Source organism: Strix aluco, chromosome 1 (genome assembly GCF_031877795.1).
Source record: "Strix aluco isolate bStrAlu1 chromosome 1, bStrAlu1.hap1, whole genome shotgun sequence".
Classification (NCBI taxonomy): Eukaryota; Metazoa; Chordata; class Aves; order Strigiformes; family Strigidae; genus Strix; species Strix aluco.
The window spans coordinates 27583198-27607500 of NC_133931.1; the positions used below are offsets into that span (position 1 = coordinate 27583198).

Consider the following 24303-nt stretch of genomic DNA (forward strand, 5'->3'; position numbering starts at 1 on the left):
GAAAGCTGGCCCCAAAATACATCATATTGTACTTCTTGTCCCAGAGTACCTCATCTATTCCAGGCTATTCATTAATTTTTAGTTTAGTCTGATAAGTAGAACCAGGTCACCGATTTAGCTCTCCATTACCAGCAAGATGTGCTCTGTCACCTTATCTGGGTATTGCAGCAACTGTTAGCCAGAAAACTGGAATAATGATGAGAAACATGGATTCCTACACTTAACAACACAGCCTTGATCCAGACTTTCACTTGAATATGGTGAATCAGTACCTTCAAGGCACTCCTCTAGGAAATAAGTATTTTAATCTGGTCTCTAACCATTAAACTTGCATAAAGGACTAGTGGCAGCACTATGAGCACCTGCTGTATTAATATGACTCTAATGCAAGTGACATTACTGACCTGGGAGAAGAGGCCATGCACATGGCACAGTTCCCTATCAGACCTGCTTTGAAGATGCAGGCAGAGGATTTTCTAGTTCTTCTCATTCCAATCAAGCTTAAACAGGACATAGGCTGAGATAAATCAGCTGGTGCAGCTGAAGGCATATGAAAAAGCAGAACTTCTCAGAATGAAAGAGTAAGAGGTCCAGAGGATTTACACACCTAATGGGATTCTGCAGCAGCTAAGCAAGAAATTTCTGCATTGGATTTTGAAGTTAGATCAAATGCAGGCATCAACTTCCTGCTTGAGGCATTTTAGCCTTTAACACTCAAGCCTCTCTGGGGACGACGTAAGAGATAGGCTGTGCGCACAGCGCTCCCACGTGAAGAGCTCTGTGCATGCTAAGAGGACTCCGCTGTTAACAAGCATCCTGCACGTGATGCACTGTTATGTTGCACACATTGGTGCAACAGGTACATGTAGCAGCCAGGTACAATCAGCATCAGCTCTACTCCGTATGCTGTCTCTAGGGTTTCTCTCATGCTACTATCCCAAGTCATAATTCTGTAACCAATCAAAGAATGAAAAAAATGCAACAGAAATTACCATGCTTCTTGATATATCCTACTGACTAACATAAGCATATGCTCCAGTTTCTGTCAAGCTTGCAGGGCACTGAAGATCTCATTCTGGGATTCTTAGCTCATCCTCTGCATGGTAGAGGGATCCAAAGCACCAAGTGCAGGGGTTCATGTTTCTTTCAGGTGGCCAGGTACCTGGGAGGCGTTGCAAAGTCAAGTGCTGGAACATTTCTTCCATTTAATATTTACAAGAAAAGAGGGGAGGCTTCTTTGAAGAGCTAAGCAACTGGCAATAGATAAAGGAACTCGGCACTTGTGGTCAGAATAGGAAAAAAGAAAAAATTAAAAGACCACTGATCATTTGAATAAGCTTTGGAGAACCATTTGAAGACATCTGGTTTATTTACTTTATTTCGCTTTAATGATGGGTGTGTGAACTCTAAAGAGAATTTAAAGATTTTTTCCTACTGTTTTTAGTTATTGAATAGTGTATAGTATTTCTCTTCAAGCCAAGAGCAATAGAAAAGCTCAGGAATAGGTCAGTGCTTACCAGGAGCTGATTCATGATTTGTTTCTGAAGGAGAAGAAAAGGGAGCACCAGCAGCAACTGAATATTATACTAGAGCTGACTAAATGTGGTTTTACTTCATATCGCAACACCCTAGGAGCATGTATACAGGCAATTACTACATCACAACAAAGGAGAAACAAATTCTTAAAACACATTAATTTCATCATTCATGAACATCGGACCAGACCCATGGTCAGTTTTTCTCAGAGAAGTGAAAAAAAAATTATCACAAGAGTCATAGCTGTCACAAATGCAATGCATCAGTAGCATACAGAATATGTATTTGCCACTTACTTGAATGATTCCTCCTAGAAATGAAACTGCTGCTGCAACTCCAATCCTCTGCATTTCAAACTCCGATAGGCCCAAAACTCCTGAATTATTGTTTGTAGTGAAATTAGTCCTGACTGAAGGAACAAGACGTTCAACTGCGTTGGCAGATATTAAGGAAGTTAAAGCAAAAGTTCCTATAAAAAAAGACAGACATTAGTCACCAATAACTCTGTAACTGTCTGTACTCATGGTATCTTTTTCAAAACTTGACCATTATGAGTGAAAGTGTCATTTTGTGCATTCCTGTCATGTTAAGAACAATTTTTAAGGTAATCTTTTTGTGTAACGTACATTTCTTTATGTAAAATACAATTTGCATATGTGAATTAGAGATAATTTTTTTTGTGAGCATATTCATTTAGACATATTAACAAAAGAGGTTCAAACACAACAGTTCACAATGATTAGTTATCAGAAGTCCTTTTAACTCTCTCTGGGTGTGATGAAACAGCTTTTTCTCTGAGTATCTCAAATGTTTACCATTCAAATTTCTAGGGCAATTAATTCACACTGTACACATAGTACCTAGCCCATTATAGTCAGCAGATGTATAAGTTCAAAATCTCAGCAGTCTGCACTCTAATAAATGGAGGCAGATTATGAGAGAAACTTTTATTTGCTGAGAGATAAAGCAAGTTTAATGACATATAGATAAATAAGGATGATAATTCAATATTGAAAAGCACAAACATGTCATGCAGAGCTCTAAGAGCATAAGAAATGCCCTACTATGTCAGACCAATAGTCCATCTTGCCCAGTACTCTCTTTCCAGCTGTGACAATTGGAGGTGTTACCCAGGGAAAGCACAGAAGCCTGGCCATTTTCTGCAGGCCATTTCCCTCATAATCCCCCAGCACCCATAGTTGTCATTTTAGGGAAGTACATCCTTATCTAGCCCATTTAGATCTTGTTTATGGACTAGCATTCATGAATTTGTCGAATCTCTGTTTGACCCTGCTTGTATTTCTGCCTCCACAATGTCTTCTGGGACCAGGTTCCAGAAGTTCACCATCTGCTGTAGCATTTTCTTTAATCTATATTTTAAAAGTCTTTTAAAGTGATCTCTCACCAGTTTCATTGAGCTCTCCTTAATTTCTACTGTTGCAGAACCTGGTAAATACAGTTCTACTTTCACCTTGGCCTTCATAGAGTAAACCTCCAAGCACGAATTCCTCGGGAACCTACTAGGGACACCTCCACCCTGAAAAATGACCAATAAGTCCTATCTTTTGTTTCTTATCCATTAACCTGCTAATAATTAATAAAAGAACTTTTTTTTCTATCACAAGGGCAACTTAGTTTCTTTAGCAACCTTTGGTGTGGAACCTTATCAGTAGCTGTTCGACCATTCCGATATCTTATATTCAAAGTATTCCCTTTTTCCATGTGCTTACTGACACTCACCCAGTACTCTAGGAGGTTACTGAGGTAGGATTTTCCTTTACAGTAATCACATTAACTCCTCTCCAACAGACTCTGATTATACATATCTTTTAGTGATCTTATTTTTTATTATAATCTATAATAATAGAAGTGCAAGACAGGTCTGCAGTTCCCAGGATTCCCTACAGAGCCCTTCTGACAGATGAAATTACACTGGTAACTTGACAGTCCTGTGGCCTTGTCACAGAATATCCCTGTTACACCTTTGTCAGAAAGGTGTCCCACCAGTTTCTTTCCCGGCTTCTTGATTTTGATGTATTTAAAAAACTTTAACTATCAGTTTGGTCATCCTCTCCATGGCACTCTTCAAATCCCCTTTTTTAGCCTTCTAAACTTCCTGCATATGCTTGACCTACCACATTTAATAGCTTTCCTGCTCACCTCATTTAATCAAGCTTGCCATTTTTCAAGTGCCAAACTCTTCCCTATGACGGTCCCCTTAGTTTTCTTGTTGAGCCATGAAGACTTTTCTTGGATCACATTTTCTTTCTTGAATCATGATAAACATTTAATCTGGCCCTATAATACATTTTTTTCAGGCAGCATTCAGGATAGTTTTAGGTATTTTGCTTTTCAGATTGTTATTTTTTCTTTTAAACCTGTTTTCTCTTTTTTTAAAAAAAAAGAGTTTACATAAAATTCTGTCTGAAATCAAAGATCTATATGTGGTATTAAGACATAAGAAGCTGTCTCAGAGGATGCTCCGAGATCAATCATACCAAAAACAGTCAAGTAAAAGATATAGGTGTTAGTTGCTCAGGTGAGTAATCTTTTAAAGTAGATCAGCTGTGTCACAGAAGAGACATTTCAAGTGAGTAAAAGTTGACAGAACTGGACCATTGATACTTTTCCATTTCATATTAACATAACTGACTTCACTAACAAAGGGCACATCGAAGGCCTGTATAAATATGGAGAGCCACACTGATCTTACAGAAAATGCTGGTAGGAGAAGAGATTGTTGGCAATGTACGTGAGGAATTATGGAGCATTTGGCAATCTGAGGCAGGCGGTATAGCTCCAGTTCAGCCTGCACACCATAATGCCTTAACCGAGGCTGGTGGGATGAATGCATGAGACATTTCTACTGAAAGGATCAACAGCATATGTCACACACGTTTATTTCAAAAATCTTCATGTCTGCAAGACAACTGTTTTGCTTCCTTTTTTTCTTAAGATTAAATTCTGGAACAGACACCTGTGAAAGGAACAGGTTTCCACACCAGGGACTGTGCAGGAATCTGCAGTCACGGAGTGGTGGGACTCCCAGCAAATCATTCTCTGAACAGTATTCCCTCCCAAGGATAAAACATCAGCCTTAGCTTCTTGTACTTACCCATTTTATCATCTGTTTTCATTACTAGATTTTATGTCAGACAGATACTTATTTACTTACTTTCCTACATAGGATCATGTGATAGATTCTTGTCTTCCTAATATTCTTATACTAACAAGCTGATGACAAACCACTGCTAAATTATTAATTTTTAATATAGTTTCATGTTTTAATATAGTCAATGAAAAAAAGTTCAAAAATATACTAATCTATCTCTACTCAAGTGTCAAAATTATTTTCAAAATTCTAAATTTTCACTTTTTTTTGAATGCTTCTCTTTCTTACATGAGCTGAGTACATGTCATCACTCATTACAGCATCAAGTTACTAACAGCATCCACAGATCCCTTTCAGGCATCAAACGGCCCAGACACTTTCCGTGCCTTTAGGGAGAAAAAACTTTCAGCTTTCCCTTTGCTGTAAGACAAGTTATAGCCATTCAGCAATTTTTAATAATTTAAGTATTTATGAACAAAAAAGGTGATTAAAATATGTGGCTAACTTCTTACTAAAACATTTGTCAGTGCATACACTCAAGCAATCGGATTCTGCAGCGTTCATTCTATGTGTGATTACCCAGAACCATCTTTCCTCCTTTCAGTTTTTCTACTCCACAAGGAAAATGTACCTCCTCCCTGCTGAAATATTCTGACAACCACAGAAGCTGTTCCCCTTTACCCAGTCCTACTGTGCTTGACTACTGGGTCTGTCTCATCCTTCCCACAAACTTCAGAGGCCACCAAGTGTCCACTACTGCACACCAAAGAATCTGTGGTTCAATCTCATGAGTATTATTTCCAATTCCCATCATAGAATCATAGAATCATAGAATGGTTTGGGTTGGAAGGGACCTTAAAGATCATCTAGTTCCAACCCCCCTGCCATGGGCAGGGACATCTTCCACTAGACCAGGTTGCTCAAAGCCCCGTCCAACCTGGCCTTGAACACTTCCAGGGAGGGGGCAGCCACAGCTTCTCTGGGCAACCTGTTCCAGTGTCTCACTACCCTCACAGTAAAGAATTTCTTCCTTATAGCTAATCTAAATCTACCTTCTTTTAGCTTAAAACTGTTACCTTTCATCCTATCACTACACTCCCTTTTAAAGAGTCCCTCCCCATCTTTCCTGTAGCCCCCTTTAGGTACTAGAAGGCCACTGTAAGGTCTCCCCAGAGCCTTCTCTTTTCCAGGCTGAACAACCCCAACTCTCTCAGCCTGTCCTCATAAGGGAGGTGCTCCAGCCCCTGATCATCTTTGTGGCCTCCTCTGGACCTGCTCAAGCAGGTCCATGTCCTTCTTATGTTGGGGACCCCAGAGCTGGACACAGTACTGCAGGTGGGGTCTCACAAGAGCGGAGTAGTGGGGGAGAATCACTTCCCTCAACCTGCTGGCCACACTTCTCTTGATGCAACCTAGGATATGGTGGCAACCATCTATAACTTTTGTTCTTTGGGGTCAGAAACAGAGCATCACCAACTTATTAGGAGATCAAAGTCATTCAACTCTTGCAGCTGCTGTTGGCTCTGCTGAGGGTAAACATGTAATTCATAACTACTAGCATAGTAGCCAGGGAGCACCTTTTGCTGCCTACCTAATTACTCTGCAAGTGGACAGGAGTTGTATTGAACTCATTTGGAGAATCTCTATCTTTAATACAATAGCAGGTAATAGGCACAGAAAGTTTTTTTCTGAGACATGCAAGGTTTGTGTTTTAGAGAGGTGAGAAGTAATGTGTGTTTTCTACAGTTTAAGAAGCAGCTGAGCCTTTTTCATTCCTGTTTGCATATATCTTGTTGGCTGAGCTCTTTGTTAAAATCATAGCCTGAAGCAGATTTCTAAAGTAGAGTTAAAATACAAAAGCCCTTAGTAAACTACATTTACAAAGGAAGTGTCAATGCAATATTAAATTATAATGGCAGGAGTAACTCCAATATATTCTTAATGAGGCTCTTTAAAGTACTTAAACTGGCAAAAATAGTTGTAAAAAGAAGCACAAAAACATCTTATTTCTGTTTAGTCTTAGATAATTTTCCTTCCATTGATCTTATAACAACAGCAACAAAAAGTTCAGTTTCCCATTCCTTTTTTCTGAAAATTTTTTTAGCAAATAGACACTTACCTGTCACAACATGATGTCCCATTCCAAATATGGCATATATAATGACAGGGAAGAAAGAGCCATATAAACCAAAAACTGGATGGACTGAAGACAGAACCGCAAAGGCCAGCCCTATAGAAAGTTAAATGGAATTACTTCACTATATGAAGATAAAACTGTTCCGTATTAAATTTTTTTTAATGAGAAAATGTCTACAATTTTATTAAGAACAAGAAAAAACCCACCTTCATTTACAAAAACTTAGAGCATAAGCCAACTACTGTAAAATGAGGATCAGGAAGCATTGTGAAAGGTTTTTCATCTATTGTCTGTTATCAAAGTCCTCACACTTTCTTCTGAGTCTTGGTCACCAGCAGAAACAAACAGGGCACAGATACAACCTATGGCATCAGCTACCATGTTTCCAGGTTGTCTCCATTAGTGGTCCCAAACTTTTTTTTAATAGACCATCCTCACAGGAGGAGGCAGCATTTTTTCACCCCCACCCTCACAAACATGGGTTTGAGACTGCTAGGGCTCCAGGCAGTCAGATGGTTATTTCTTACAAACAGTTCAAAACCTATAATTTTGGTTTGGATTGAGCCCCTTCAGTCTGTTTTTTTCTAATTTCTTAAACAAAAAAATATTCCAGAGTTCATTGTCTTTAGGTGCCTAGGTTTTATTTATCCTTTAGATATTAACATTTTTTTGGTTACATAAAGCTGTCAGAAACAGAAAGTATTTGACTTTCATGTTGAGATGGAGAATGAACTGAATTGGTTAGGATTTAACTTTACAGACTTACTAGTTACTTTCATTGCTTAGCTATAGAGGACAGCATTTATCTTTTTCTTTGAAAGTCTCAGAATATGTCAAGAAATCATCTTTTAACAGAGACATTCCTGCAAAGCAGCAGCTTTGGTTGCTGTTCAACTTCAGATACCTAAGATGGCAAGCAAGTCTGCATTGACTTCTTGCAAGTCAGCAGAGAGACTGCCCAGACTATGCTTCAGACCAACAGCCTCTACTGTCATTTCTCATTTTCACTCCTAGAAACTAAGAGTAGGCGAAATTGTCTGGCAGAGTTGCTCCATAAATCTTGGTGAATTTCTTGTCATGCAGCAGGGAAGACAGGATTGGCTTGTGTCACATACAAGGTGCCTTTCTGAAGTCCACCTTCAATCTGAGTGTCTAGTCTAAGCTAGTGTATATGTGTGTGTACTGGGAGGATGACCACTCATGGTCTGTGACAGAGGTGATTCAGATCTATGAAACTGAGTTGCCTTCTGTATACATTTGAAATCTCCAAAGAAACTTAAATGTGTAGGATTAATTGTTCTAACCAAACTTTCCTGACTGCTCCAGAAAGCATTTGTTACCTGAAACACTGGTGTACGGGGTTTTTAATATAGAGGGTGCCAAAGAGTATCTTTGCTTATAGGCTTTCAGTAGCAATTCTGAGCATTTTGATTCAAGAGCTTGCTTCTTGAATTTGCATCTGAGTCTGTACCAAAGAGCACTTGGTGGGGGGAGACAATAAAATGCCAAAAGACCAAAAGTGTCAAGTTCCCTGTGAAACAGACAAGGCCTAGCAGTTCACCTGTTCTCAGAAAAATATCACAGTGAAGATTTTCCTGATATGGACCTTACATGGATCACCTTCATCCACACTGAGCTCAGCAAAGTAGCACTATCAGTTATGACTTGGAGAGTAGAGAAGATACTTTAAAACATGTCTGTCTTAAAACTTTGATGCCTTCTTTTAAACAGAAATGGACTTCATTGCTCTTTTGCCTTTTAATTAGCATATCTACTGATCATCATTTCTGCTTTTCTCTTAGCACACCACTATCATGAACCAGAAATATCTTTGAAATTATAGTTCTACATCCATGTTCACATGATCAATAGATGCAAAAGAAGATTCTGACCGAAGAGCAACACAGAAGGGTGTGCTCAAGAAGAATAAAAGCAGCACAGAAGAGAACTGCATGACCCTATCCAGAAAAAAGTGAGCATGGGGAAAAAAATAGAGAAAAAGGAGAATGAAATTTTTAAGGCTTGTTCAACATTGAACAGCTCTTTCATTATAACCATTTTATGAACAAAACCAAAACCAAACAATAATTGTGTCATAAATTCACTAGTAGGTTACTACTCAGACAGATATTCCAGTCTTGCAAAAAAACATTATGCAAGGCTAATTTATTTTACTCTTCAAAAAGTAAAGGAACCAGCAAAATCTGTATAACTTCAGCCACACTTTAATTATAACATAATTGCAATCAAATTATCTTTCTGTGTGGACAAGCATAAGGGAAATACACAAGATTTGGTACTGAATGCTGAGCCAGGTATGTACTTTACAAGCACTATTGGGAAGAGATCTATAAATTCTAGTTAAGATGATCTGCAAAATTCTCTATGTTTAACATACTCACTAAATAAAAGGAATTCTCTAACACTGAAGCAGAGAATTACAAATATAGTACATTTTCATCTGGAAACATTCCTATTTCCAAAAATTCCTGTTCACACACTGCAGAACAGCTACACAATGCATAGTGAACTCACCTCAGTGAGTTCCTTTGCATGCTCTTCTCCTTGTATTTTTTTTTTTTCAAATGTTTGGACTCCATCAGTTACTACAAGGGAAGCACAAAAATTCCCTCTTTGCTAGGAAGCTTAACAGTTTTGAAAGATATGTTTTAAAATATCAAGTTCATTTTGCAGAAAGCAGATTATGTTCATATCATTTTTAGGTTTGTGCTTCAATTGCATTAACTTTGGACCTTGAAGTTTTCATTATAAAATCTACACAGTTCACTTTTAACAGATTTTCACCCTAAGTAACTTTATCATTCAGTTCAAGAGGAGGTTAGCTTAGAAATTGTACAAAACAAAACTGAAGGGTACAGTAACACACCACAGGCTAAGCTAAAATATTTCCAGAAGAGGGACTACTAGCTCTTTTACTATTCAATATTTCCAATTAATCCAGGATTAAGAACAGTATACATTGTTCTTTCCTCTCAATATTTACAAGGAAAACAAGGGTTCAGCTACCACAAAATATTCTGTCACCATCCGCCTATAAAAGCCTATTCTCGCTTCTCTACATGTGTTTACTCTGTTTTTATGTTTCCTAAGACCTTCTGAATCTGAAACATTTCACAATTATGGACAGACTGTGTTTGATCCAGCATAAACTGTACATGTTGTGGGTAGAGGACAAGAAGCTCAACCCAGCCCTAGATCACACACACAGAAAATGTGTCAACATCTCAGTTCAGCTCTTTGAGCCAGGCTGAGAGGAACAAAGCACAACCTGAATGAACCCTTATCGTCATAAGAACTGGCCAACAGAAATCTGGCATGAGTCCTGTAAAACTGTGGAAAAAGGGTTACCCTGCCCAGCAAACCCCCAGCATCCAACAGGAATTTTGCTTTACTTACAGACTTGCTGCTGAGAAGTATCTCTTGTTTACAGGCAGATAAATCCAGCCCTTGTTTTCTTCCTTTCATGCGTAGACTATTCACAATCTTTTTGTACTAAATTTCTAGAAGCCTTGTCTCGTTTTTTTCACAGTGAAGTCATGGCAGTCAGGACAGAGATAAAATTACCAGTCTAACAAACAGTTCTAGCTCTGTTTGTTAACTTTTTGCTACCATTACTGAAGCATGTCAATTGTGTGCAAGAGCAGATAGGCATTACAAAACAGAATTAGTAAAGACTTCAGGTTTTCTGATTAGGCATATAATGTTCTAAAGGTTTAAATACTTTTAAAGATATAATCAGTAGTATATTTCAGCTCATTTCATTAATTTTCATATTAAACAACAATGCATTCCATATGCTGTGGAACTAGTCAAATGGTAGGAAACATTATTTTAATTTTTTCATTCCAAACAGTAATAACACTCAAAAGAAATAGATCATAAAATAAGGATCCCACATAATCTTCACTGCTAATATGGAGAAGCCTCCATGGCAGTGACATTAAGGTTTTCAAATAAGAATATAAATTCCATGGAAAGAAATGCAAACAAAGAATGAACAGTAAGTTCAGATACAGTACATTAATATTGTGGTTCTTTGCTTTAACTACCTCCTTATCATAAGATAACATTGAAAACCATGCTCTCTGACTAGCACCAGATGCATAACAGTCCTCCGGCACACCATGCTGAAAAGCAAGAGATGTTGCACTACTGTTGGTAAATGTCAAATGCAGATAACTACAAAATAGCAAGCTTGGTACAAATAGAAACAAGGCCATGTCCTACCACAGCAGAAGGGTCCCAGTTTAATTTGATAGTTTCTGCTAATTAGACTTAGTGCCAAAACTACAGCAATGAAAAAAATATTTTTTCATAGAAATAGCTATGAATCATCAGAGTATAGTCAACTAGTTAACAATTTTCTGCATCTGGAAATATGTTCATAATACATACATATGTTCTGAGGAAAGCTGCCGACGCGGAAGTCTCGGACACAACTTAGACGACCAATTTGATCAAGTTGATGCCACTTTATTAAAGGTTACACAGTAATTTATACTCTATCTCAAGCTTCACGTGCCGCTATCTTATTGCTAATAGGCTAAAGCTACTTGTTCACGCACCCTTTTGCCCCCTATGATTGGTCCCGGTGTGGTGTCCACACGCTGCTCTCCCCCCAGGTAGACCCCCTGTTTTCGACATTACAACATCTTTATCTCTTGGGAATGAATGTAGTTTCTCAGGCCATCTCTGTTTTTGTCCTTGAACACAGCTGCAGCTTGCTGTTACAGTGAGGCCCCTCGGTTTGGATTGCTCATAATATGTCCGTTATTTTCCAGCCATTCCACAGAAAGCTATACCATGTTGTTTGGAAATATGATATGCAAACCAGAAAATTAAATGAAGAAGCAGGAAAAGTAGCAAATCTATAATTAATTTGAGGAGTTTCAAAATCTGTATCATGTAATATTCACTGTGAAAAGGTATAAATGTAAAAGCTTTTCTGGTAGTGTATATATTCAAATAACTTTTTGTTATTGTAATCTTTTATTCTTATATGTGACTATATTAAATGGTCAGGCCCCAAGTTTAGGGTACCCAAAATGACACTAATATATCTTATACCACTCAAAATGCTATCTGCAGTTGTGGTCACTCTCTGACGTTTCAGAAAAAAAATATTTCTCCCTTTGTTCACAAAGCTGAATTATGTAGTAAGAAAGGTATTTCCTGTAGATGCCCTAAAATGTAGAATTAACACATATTTAATGAGTCTCCTATCAATCCTTCTTGGAGAACCAACAAATCAGACACCCAATGATTCATATCGCAGGCTTTAATTTGTAACTCCAGGATAGCTAACTCCAGAAAAAACCAAAACCACAGAAAACATTTCCAGTATTATATTTCTGAACAATTTTCCTATACAAATCTACAATTCTGGAAGATTCTTTGACACTGGCTTGTTAAAAGCTATTAACACAAAATGATCCTTTGGAAATAATGTCATTTACCTCCAAAAACTAGAAAGCTCAGTACTGGTTCTCTCAATAGTGCACACATACACCTCATGCTTGCAAGATCTCTGTTTCCTAATGGCACCATTTGCTGGGGCTACACATTTGGATTGTACCTTCTGTCAGTTAAGACAAAGTACCAAGAGCTTAAAATCATTCCTTAGTTCTTCTGTCATTCAAAGCCTGAGGCAAATGAAGAATGTAAAAGAAAGATGGGAGGACAGATTCAGAAAAAAGTATCATAAATCTTTCAGAGACCACACAATGTTGACTTAGCAACCACTCTCTCTTTTTTGAAGGATGCTTCAGTGCAGTTCCTTCCCATGCAACTGTCTCCTTCAGTCTGGTGAGAATTAAGCATCTCAACTCTATTAGTCAGAGTACCTGAATCCACAGTATTTCACAGTATCTGAAATGCAACTCTCCCAGTGTACCATCTGACAGCTACATCAAATGTATATTCGAGAAGACACTGTTCTATACTGCCACTTTGCAGATCTCCAGATACTGACTGCATTTTGATGTTCAATAGAAAGGATATGCAAGTATTACAGTAAAAGAAACAAGCTGACTTCATGACTCGTTTCCTGGTGAAACTGGCTGCTCATGGCTTGGATGGGCACACGCTTTGCTGAGTAAAAAACTGGCTGGATGGCCGGGCCCAAAGAGTTGTGGTGAACAGAGTTAAATCCAGTTGGTGGCCGGTCATGAGTGGTGTCCCCCAGGGCTCGGTTTTGGGGCCACTCCTCTTTAACATCTTTATTCATGACCTAGACAAGGGAATCAAGTGCACCCTTAGTAAGTTTGCAGATGACACCAAGTTGGGTGGGAGTGTTGATCTGCTCGAGGGTAGGGAGGCTCTGCAGAGAGATCTGGACAGGCTGGAGCGATGGACTAAGGCCAACTGTAGGAGTTTCAATAAGGCCAAATGCCGGGTGCTGCACTTGGGTCACAACAACCCCCAGCAGTGCTACAGGCTTGGGGAGGAGTGGCTGGAGAGCTGCCAGTCAGAGAGGGACCTGGGGGTGTTGATTGACAGCCGGCTGAACATGAGCCAGCAGTGTGCCCAGGTGGCCAAGAAGGCCAATGGCATCCTGGCTTGTATCAGAAATAGTGTGGCCAGCAGGGACAGGGAAGTGATCTTACCCCTGTACTCAGCACTGGTGAGGCCGCACCTCAATTCCTGTGTTCAGTTTTGGGCCCCTCACTACAAAAATGACATTGAATTACTCGAGTGTGTCCAAAGAAGGGCAACGAAGCTGGTGAAGGGTCTGGAGCACATGTCGTATGAGGAGCAGCTGAGGGAACTGGGGTTGTTTAGTCTGGAGAAGAGGAGGCTGAGGGGAGACCTCATCGCCCTCTACAGCTACCTGAAAGGAGGTTACAGAGAGATGGGGATAAGTCTCTTTAACCAAGTAACAAGGGATAGGACAAGAGGTAATGGCCTCAAGTGGTGCCAGGGAAGGTTTAGACTGGATATTAGGAAGCATTTCTTTACAGAACGGGTTGTTAGGCATTGGAATGGGCTGCCCAGGGAGGTGTTGGAGTCCCCATCCCTGGAGGCGTTCAAGAGTTGGGTTGACATAGCACTTAGGGATATGGTGTAGTTGGGAACTGTTAATGTTAGGTTAATGGTTGGACTAGATGATCTTCAAGGTCTTTTCCAACCTAGATGATTCTGTGAATCTGTTTATGAATTCTCTATTCAATAGCTTGATATTCTGTACATAAAAAAGCTTGAACACACCCAAATGAGACAGAAAATACAAATGTCGTATTTTCTTTTCTTTTAATGGAGATCATGGAAAAAAGCTATGACTCTTGACAGATAATCAGAGATTAAATATTTAGACCTCTTTAGAATGGATTTGACACTATATCTGAACACCACAGAAATTTTATAATTCTATAAAGTATTATACACTGGTCAGCCATAATACCTGAAGCATCTAGCCATCTCCAAAATAAAATTAAAGAGGCATTTTGAAAGTAGATTATAGGAAAATTCCTCTGCATCTCAACAAGAATAAACAGCAAATGGCAAGCAGGTAACTATGAGGTAGTCTTTTGAGAAGCACCAACACTGTGGAGAAACAAAGACCATAAATGACTGATGACAGGCCTGAATCAAGATGAACTGGACTTTTTGAAATCTATGAAAAGGGCATCCGTTTTGACAAATTGGTGGCCAAGGATCTGAGCACTAAGGTTTTTCCTGATCTCTCTGATCTGGAATATTCTAGGTGAAGTCATTTCTTCTTCCTTCAGGGAATCAACATTTCCTGGGTTTGTCAGTCTCTGTCCATGGTGCTCAGGCACCCCCCAGGCACAGGGATCGCACATCTGCACAGCTTATCTGGTCATACTAAGACAAGTGTACCCGGACATTAAGCTCCAAAGGATTCAGAGGTTGTTCATAAGCTGAATTCACATTTCGAGCAGTCTGTCAGACAGGTCTGTATTAGCACATGTGTAACTTGGAAGAATTTTAATAGACATTAGAAATGAAATATTGCATGCACAGCAGCATCAGTGCCTTTCTCCTTTGCTGCAAAGTTGTACAAATATGAAACATTGCCCTACATTTACTTACTAACATGTTACATTTCATGATCAGCTTACATTGTTATTCTTTATATGGGAGAACTATAACAGAGTTCAGCTGGACAATCTCTTCCAAAATCATTTATGAACTACATGGATTCTCCGATGCATTCTCTGGGAGATTTTTCTGGCTCTGTTTCTAAATATGCTTATTCAATTTCATCTACACATGCTATTTGTATGCCAGATGTATATTTACAAGACAGCTCTACCCCTTAATAAAATTATTAGCTCCAGTTAGTCTGCTCAGAGTATATTTATGTCTACATTTATGGTCAGAGCCTGAAAAAAAGCCCCAGCAACCATCGCCCTTGAGAAGACACAGCTGGGGTTCCTCCATGAAAAGCTAAAAAAAATACATATATAAGTTTTTGGCATGATGCCTTCCAAAACACTGGGCACCAGTTCTGGAATGCATGAAGGCAGTATAGTTCATTTTTTTAATGGCAAGGTCTCCAGCCAGTGTTAAGGAATTAGTTGTTCAGCAATAAATCCAGTTTGAGATTAAATTAACTTTAATTAAAACATACAAAACACATCAGTCCTCAGGGAGTTATTACTGGGCTTGCAGAATGAAAAAATAAGTTGGCAGGAATAACAATACTGATTTCATCAGATGCCATCTACATATTTCACTTGTAGAGGAAATATATCTCAAGGGCCCTCCACCCCCCAAAAAAACAGCCCACCGAAACCCGCTCAAGCCAAAGCATTTCTTATTCATGATAAGTCATACGAAAGGCAGCAAATGTATAACACTACATATAAATTCTACATAAAGTATATCCATGTGCTAGCTGACTATAAAAAAATGTATTTTAAAAAAATATCACAAACAGTGTCATAGTCCCAAATATGACAAATTTCAAAGGCCAAATCTTACATCCTCATGCTTCCACATGGGCAACTTTTTACTATATGCAGTATAGCACATGGACACATGTATATGTCAAAACAAATAGCATAATGTTTATGAATCCAGCCAAATGTCAGGAACTTAGCAAGATAAAGATTGAATCCAGAAATACAGTGACAGTATTTTACTTTGAAAAAAAACCCCACACATTTGTCTTAACTTATTAATAGATACACCTCAGTTCAAAACTTCCCAGTTTTTTGAGCAGCAGGAGATATTGAAAGGAAACATAAACTTGTGAAGGAAGTCCCTTGTGACCTGTGTTCTGTTCCCTCTTATGACAGGCAAATATGTGATTTAGTACATCTATGAATGGAATTATGTGATGAGATACATCTTCTTATCCCAGTATTTCAATGGAGTATTTTTAGAACTACTTCCAATTTTAAGTCTACAGATATTCATGCTACTTTATACTCATTTGTTCATGTGCTGTAACTGTCTTTTACTTTAAATGCCTTTCCTGATAAGAAAAAACATCAGGTTTTAATTAACCTGTCCAATCCATTTAAGTCTTCTCACAAATATAATCTTTGTTTTTCTGATCCTTCTCCTAGCCTTTTCTTCTATTGAAGTTTGAAATCATCTTCCATGAACAGAGGCAAACAAAATTACACACTATATTTCAGACAATGGATCAACAGTCAGCACTACCTGTAGTCATCAGCTTCTTTGCAGCTTCTAACCCACCTGACAATGAATTCTTTTCAAATAGGCTAATTATTTTCCAGCAGAGCATTAAAACTACCCCTATCTGAGAGCATCAGCAGAGTTGTCTTTAGAATGTGTATATAAATCTGAAGCAAAACCCACTAGCTGTCCTAGAGCCTTGCAGAATCAATCACTCTGACATCCTTTATGACTATACATGCAAATATTATTTTATTATTATTAAAGGGAAATATACCTCCATTGCTTGCATCTGGTCCAGTCCCTCATCAGCAATGCAGACTTGTAACTTGGATACAATACTGTACTCACTATGATCCAGTCATAGAATATCATTCCAAATTTGACAGAATCATCAAAGGTACTTGTTACCGGATCTGCAATATCACTTACCTATTCTTTCAAAATCCTGATGATTACCCATCTCAGCCCTTGATTTGAGTGTGTTTTGTTTTCTATGTTTAATCTTGGTTACACATCCATGTGCTTGGCCATTTCCCACATGGGCAAAGTTATCATCCTTCAGGAAAACTAAGACAAAGTACAAATTTTGTACTGAGGCTTCAGTTTATACCAAATACTTAAGCAGAAAGTACCATGTCATTCTTTCATTTTCTTGTTTTCTAAGGCTAAAAAAACATTTGTGGTTTTGGGTTTTTTTTGGAAGGGTCTAACTCAGTTGTGATGTTGGACATTCATATTATTCTATTAATATTGACCACTGAAACTTAAACTTTGCACCTTAAACTGTCAATACAGCACTGGATGAGTCATTTCTGTGTTTCAAGAAAAAGGACTTTTGTGTTTCTAATTTCCCTCCCCATATATTTTTCTGTTACTGGACAGTGTAAAGAGCTCCAAGATGCTATAACAAAAAGTGCATGGTGCAAGTATTCTCATCACCCAGTGAATGACAAAATTAAGTCATGTATTTGTCTAAGCAGGAGTCTTTCTGGTCATTAACAGCTTGCAGAAGAGGGTTATAATTATCAAAACCTCAAGCGAGCTCTCAGAAGCAGCTTAGGGGGAAGGGTTGACATTGTATGAAGTTAGGTACCTTCCTTAGGAATTTACATCCAGAAAGAGTAAGGCAACTTCAGGTGTTAAGCAGAGCACTTAATTTTCACATTATATAGTGTCCTGTCCTAACCAAAATACTTCAGATACATTTGTGTCCCCTAACTACACAGAGAACTGATGTACGTAAATAAATTATGTACACTAATACACATATTCACAGAATTGGGGATAATTTCTCTGGTGATGAACTCAGCTACACAACAGAGGGTATATTTGTATAGAATTTTTTAGACAAACTCAGACTTACTTTTTTACAGTACATGACAGTCAGAGGAGCTTACTGATAGGTTGCAGCATTACCTACATGGTTTCTAGATGCCATTCTTTGTGAATAGTATACATAGTTGTGCCCATAAAAAGCCCACCAAAACAAACAAACAAAACACACACATTCTAAGTAACAATCCAAAAGCAAATATTGAGATGTGATGTACCAACCAACATAATTTAAATCCTGAGAGAAGGCACAAAGCTATTTGTTTGAAAAGACAAGATTGGATGAAGAAGGCTAGCAAAATGAGAGATGGATCAACAGTTTGGTAATGAATAAATGATGCCAGGAAAGATCACCTATGAAAGGTCTTGAAAGTAAAGATGAATAATTTGCTTAGTGCAATAAAAAGTTACCACAGACTGTGAAAATGAGCTAAGCAGCTGCATTCTGATGAGATATGAAGGGACTACAGCACACATTCAGAAGGCTACAGCAAAAGCACGATGACAGCTTTATGAGATTTAGCTACATGGAAAGACTGCATCATAATGCATCTTAATATCATGCAAGGAAACTGAGAAAAATTCAGACACAGCTTAATCAAAGTGCACTTCTTGTACAAGTAGGTGGTGTCCAGGTCACATGAAAAAGCCACAAAAAAGAATTCTGGTATTATTGTGACAGGTCAAAGAATGAGTTACAGGAAAGAAAACAGTAAGACCTCCCTTTAACCATGTTGAACATGAAGAGTTTATTACCCACAATGCCACGATATAATGGCTGAGACACATCTCACCTAAATTTTGATGTCTATATCATCTGCGTCTACACCTGAGCCAGTCCCCTGTTACACTCCGTGGAAATCTTAGCAATGTAATCAACCTTAGTAAAGTATACGATTAGATTTAGTCAGATGACTCACACCTGTGGTGGGTTGTGATCCTGGCCAGCAGCTAAGCACTCATCCAGCCACTCACTCACTCCTCCTCAAAGGATGGGGGAAAGAATCAGAAAAGCAAAAGTGAGAAAACTTGTGGGTCGAGATAAAGACAGTTTAATAAGTGATTGAGAGAAGAAAAGTGATGTAGAGGCAGTCATTCACGACCTCCCACAAGCAGATTGAACATCATAAATTTCACTAACTCTTATCAACTAGATCTCCATTGACTAGTAAGGAACGCAAGAATGGCTTGCTGAGAATTAGATACCTACACTGCAGAACCTTTGTTTCATTAGCAAAATTTCAATTTGGAGAGAAAAAAAAACCTCATGAGGCACTTATGAGACATCAACATGGATCTAGCAATTGAATTTGTGTGTATGGGTGAGGAACACAGAATGAAATTGAAAGAAAAATCTTTATATGATGACCATTGATGGGGTATTAATAAGTTTTAAAGGGAAAGGGAAGAGAACAATGAAGTGGTAGTCCAAGAAGCAAATTAAGGACTTATTTGTTAATTTAAAGACATCTTGCTCTAGTCTATCAATAACAGATTTTTGAGAAACACAGACAAATTATGTAGTGATTACCAAAACATGAAAGCTCAAATTTCTTAACTGTCTGTGAAAGTATATAGCAAATTGGATAACAAAGTTCATTTTAGATTCAAAGCTTATTTTTCAACCTTAGGTATCAGAGTAAAAATAAGGATTCTATATCTGAAAAATAAGGTCTTGAGCTCTGTATTATTAAATGATAGTTAGAACTAATATGAAATGATAGCTGGAACTAATGAAGCCTAATTTCTTTTACTGTTTTTGACTCGTGGCTGAGTGACTTTGCGGTCTGAGACAGTGTAAGCTCCAGCAACTGGTGTGGGGTTTGTTTTGTTGGTTTTGTTGGTTGGTTGGTTGGAAGTTTTTGGGGTGGGGTCTTGGTGTTTGGTTTTTTGTTTGGTTGGGTTTTTTCTACACAGATTATCTAATGCCTAACAAGATATGAGTTTCTCTTACCACTTTTTAGATCTTGTAGGATCTGTTCCCAACGTCCATTTTCATAAAATTTGTAGAAACTTAACTATCTTTAACACTTCTTTCTCTATCTTCTGTGGAATTAGCTAAAGGACTCTAAAATTAGAGGACATATGCAGAGACCATACAAGTATTGTCTCAATAGGTATGTAGGACAGCAGAGTTCAGCAGTGAATTTTGGAACTTATGAATTAAGATTAATTTGGCATTTTTAACAGACAATGAAACAACTATAGGAACACCTGGAGAATGAGTGCTTGGTTTCAACAATGACTCTTTCATCACAAATGCCAAGCGCCACATCATGATAACCCCATGCCTTTCCTTCCCATCTTCCTACACTCCTTGGTCTCCTCTCCCCCATCTCAATACTGGATCCATTAATTGAACTGAATGCTATTGATCAATGGATTCCCTCTGAATGGTCAAATATGACTTGGGCATGTTTTAAACAGGTTTCAAATATCTGAAAAGTAGCATGAGAAGATTCACTCTCTGCAGAAATTACATAATTTCTTATGGATTCTTTCATAATTATTATATTCTTTATTGGATAACATTGTGAGAGAGTAAGGATAACACCTTAGGCACAGAGGCATATGGTTTTATGCTAGTTCAGTGTTAGGCAAGGTAACACCTTACCTTCTAAAGATCCATTTCTTCCACACTGTACATGGAAGTAAAGACAATTAAATACTCAGGTAACATGCCTTTCTTGTACACCATTCCTAGACGCTGTCACCACAGGACATAGTTTCTAGTTTATGTGTGTCATGAGGGAAGACATTTAAACCTAAACTGATATATGAGCTCAAGTGGTTCAATGTTCAAGTAGCTGACTTGGAGGTATATTACAGGAGTTTGAAAGCTTAAGTCACATTTAGAAACTAATAATTTTAATCCTGAAAATCAGAAGATGAATGGTAGTAACCCTTTAGGACTTTATCCAAAATAAAAGATGGCGTAAGAACAGCTATTCTGAACTATCCTATACCTTTATAAAAGACTTTTTGGGAGCAAACTTTATCTGCGTATGTTAATTGCTGTTATTTCTATTAATTTGCTCTTTTGTTTTTCTCACTTATAAGGCAGACATGAAAACCTATGTTATTGCATAGGAATTCTCCAGAAACAATTTCTGAAAATTATGTGAGGAGCAGTTATGAGCATTATCTTTGTTGCATTCACTATAACACACTAAGGACAATGACTTTCCTCTTTCCTTCCTTCCTTTACAAAGGGAAGTCAGCTACATCATCTAAAATTTGGATTAGAAGTTGGAACATGGACACGTTGCACCAGATCAGAGTAGCTGCCAACCTGGATAATCTGAACATAGCCAATGCCAGATCAATAAGAAATCCCACAATAGGAAACTGTGAGAAACACAGCTTAGTTGGAAGGTCTTTCTTAATTATTCTCAAACTACTGGATTGCTCTCCACCCTGGAGTATGCAGGTTTCATCACTCAGAAAACTGTTGCACATAAATACAACTTCAGATTTTTCCATATACTTCCATAACTCAAGTTTATTTCCATATAATTGAATTTACTTAAACATGTTGTTGCAACACCAAATGATGCTGTGCTCTGCATGTCAGTTATCACTGGTTACTAATTTTTTCCTGTCACTGTTAGAATTTCTGCCTTTCATTTAATTATAAAACTTCTTGGTTTATTTTGTGGGTGGAAGGAAACAGACACAATAAGACCTCAAAATATGGGGTCTTTTCCTTTCATGCTATATAGCAAATGGGACCTTTATTTTCTTGCATAACTCTCTCTGTGAAAGCATTAAAGGATAGTCCTGGTAACTGGAAGGCTTACAACACTAGAAAAAGAGGTAATGCAAGCAGGGTCTAAATAAATATGTTGTGTTCAAGTTGTTTACCACAAACATTATAAAATTCTTTGGTATTTAACTCTCCTCCTTTTCCATCCTCTAAAATCATTATGAAATCTTGAGAAGCAGTGAGGAGAGAGAAAGGAAAAACAGGTCAGCAGGAGGGAAGAGTTCCAATGTATTTTTTTAAACAACATAAAAAAAGAATAAAATTATTTCTAGAGTACTTAAAAATAATATAGAAAAACAAAACAAGTATTTTCTGTCTTCACTGGATCTTCTTAAATTACTAACTTAAATTACTTCTTGGTACAAGACTTAAACAAGAAAATCCTGGCTAAAACTACCAGCAGTGCAGAACTGCTGTTTAACTTAATACTTTTGATGAATTTCAACATACTGTTATTAGCAGTATTTTAATTACAATTGTTGTATATGCACATACCAGTGAAATTAGATACTTTGCAGTGTTATGGTATTAAGGGTCTTAAAAGTTAAATCATGCCAATGCAGATGTTCCTAATTACTTTAAAAGCATAAATACTTACACAAATCGGTTGTTTCCAGCTCCAGCATAATCCGATTAAAGGAGTGCTTATAATTTAACAACATGAATGATAGCTAAGCATAGCTAATATGGGAAATTGTTAAGAAATAATACATATAGTTCATATAAGGGAAGGTGTTAAAGTCCATCTGAGGCAGATAAGATGCTGTGACTTGCCAGAGACAAATATAAAGTATTGCCAAAAGAAGGTGACATTATCAAAGACACATAAAACCCGACAAAAACATTTATTTCCCAGCAGCAATCACTTTACAAACCCGGATTACTGGGACTTTAGGTTTCTGCAGGTCATTGTGCAGGCTTTTGTTTTTGGAACTTTTTCCTTTTTCTTTTTTTTTTTTAAATGGAGTCTAGCTCCACGCCTACTTTGTATTACTGCTTGAAAAGAAACGTAATGTAATACAGCATTAAATCAACACAGAAGCTGAAGTACACAAGCTGCAGATGCAGGCAGATCCTCTCCGTGGGTAATGTCTCTGGCAGGAGCACCCTTTATGCACAGAAAGTTGTTAATTTCTCCTGCTGTGCTCTGGGCTTCCACAGGTAATACTGTAATGCCGATGTTTCTTCTGGAACAGCATCTCTTACAATGCAATTATAGATATATTCTGTTTTCCATATGAAATAGGGAAAAAGGTGGTCATTTAACTGATAAAACATTGTATATAACCATAAGCTGTGTGAATAGAGTTACTTCTTTCTTATCTTCTATATTAAGTCTTTGAAAAAATGTCAAAGGCATGGGATATATAGTAAAGTTCCAGCTCATAGAAATTAGCACAATAACACAAGGCATTTCTATCCACATTTGTACATCCACTATATATGCATAAGACTATATATTTGTTCCTTATATTTTTATTAGATTAAATCCACATTAGCTATATAAGCATGTCTTTGTTTTAACCAAAGATTTATGGTAATATTAAACAAGAAAGGAAAAAAAAAATAATAAAAAGACCAGACCATTTCAGCATGACCAGATTTCAAAGTACGAATCTGAAATGAGTTAACTGTACCTTGAGTCACCTGTTGGATGGCTAGCATCATCCCAGAAACTGTATCGGGAATCAAATTTTCCTTCCAATTGTAGACGGGCACCCATTTCAAGATGGGCAGCCTTCTCATACACCAGACTTTGATATCTTCAAAGCGAACAGCCTGGATCTTCCTCCAGACTGCACTTCTTTTCCTTTTTGCTCCTGTCATCATTCCCACTCCCCCAAAAGCAGTTCCTCTTCCACAAGAGCGCACAGTTGAGGAATCACCCTGATCTGTGTCAGTCTACAGTTTTCTTCTGAGATTTTGCAGTTCCAAAACTACAGAGAAAAAAAAAAATAACAGAAGCACTTGAGATTTCTGCAGCTGCTTTCTAACTATACTCAATAAAAACACTTATTAAACAATTCAATCGTATAAACAACTACATGAAATTCAAGAATCTTTTCTAGCAAAGATCATATTTTCTGCTCTTTGCAAAAAATTTAGTCTAGTCTCACATTAGTTTGTGATTCTTTCCAGTAACCTCCTGCTTTATATTCCCTGTAATGCTTGTGTTTTGGCCTCAGTCCAGTGGCAAAATGAGGTATTAGTGGGTGTGTGTGCGATATAGGCTGGGCTATGCTAATACAAGCGGGAAGTGCCCAGCAGAGCAGGCATGTCTCTGCCAAGCCTAGGAGAGCAGCCTTGCCTCTCCTGGGGGGAGCTTTTCTGGCTGCAGTCAAAGGGCATGAAGTCCTCAGTAACCCTGGTGCTAGCAAATTTGTTTTACTCCATCAATGTTTTGTCTTCTAAATGACAGTAAAAAGCTTGTTTATGTAGAAAATGCAGAACACCAGGTAGCAGTAAGTCCTGCTGCAAACATTCACAGATTCCCTCTGTAAACTGAAGACTCAGTCTTAATATAACAAGCTCAAAGTGCAGTGACGGACTGCAAGCTATCAGCTCCACGTGGGAAGTGCCAAAAATCCTTGTGATGACCATTCTTCAAAGCTATTCCTTTCTCCTCTTGCTAGTCCACCCAGCAAAGTGTCTCTCAACGAAGGCATTTCACCAAGTAACTTTTGATCTTGTAATCACGTCATGCACCTTGTGTACGATACAAAGTGCTCAGACACAAAGTGATAAGAGCATGGAAGAGCTTTAAACATGAAGACATTTAAATGTCAT

The 24303-nt window shown here is 37.9% G+C and overlaps 1 protein-coding gene across 1 annotated transcript in view; it reads right to left on the minus strand.

Annotated features, from left to right (window-relative positions):
• SLC26A7 (solute carrier family 26 member 7) overlaps positions 1-23346 on the minus strand; it is a 71118-nt gene extending 47772 nt beyond the window's left edge. The window contains exons 1-3 of the mRNA XM_074846980.1: positions 23154-23346; positions 6768-6878; positions 1833-2005 (exon numbers count right to left, since the gene is read on the minus strand). Of these exons, the coding sequence (XP_074703081.1) occupies positions 1833-2005; positions 6768-6878; positions 23154-23346 (477 nt within the window). The remainder of the gene's footprint in view (positions 1-1832; positions 2006-6767; positions 6879-23153) is intronic.
• Positions 23347-24303: the final 957 nt, after the last annotated feature.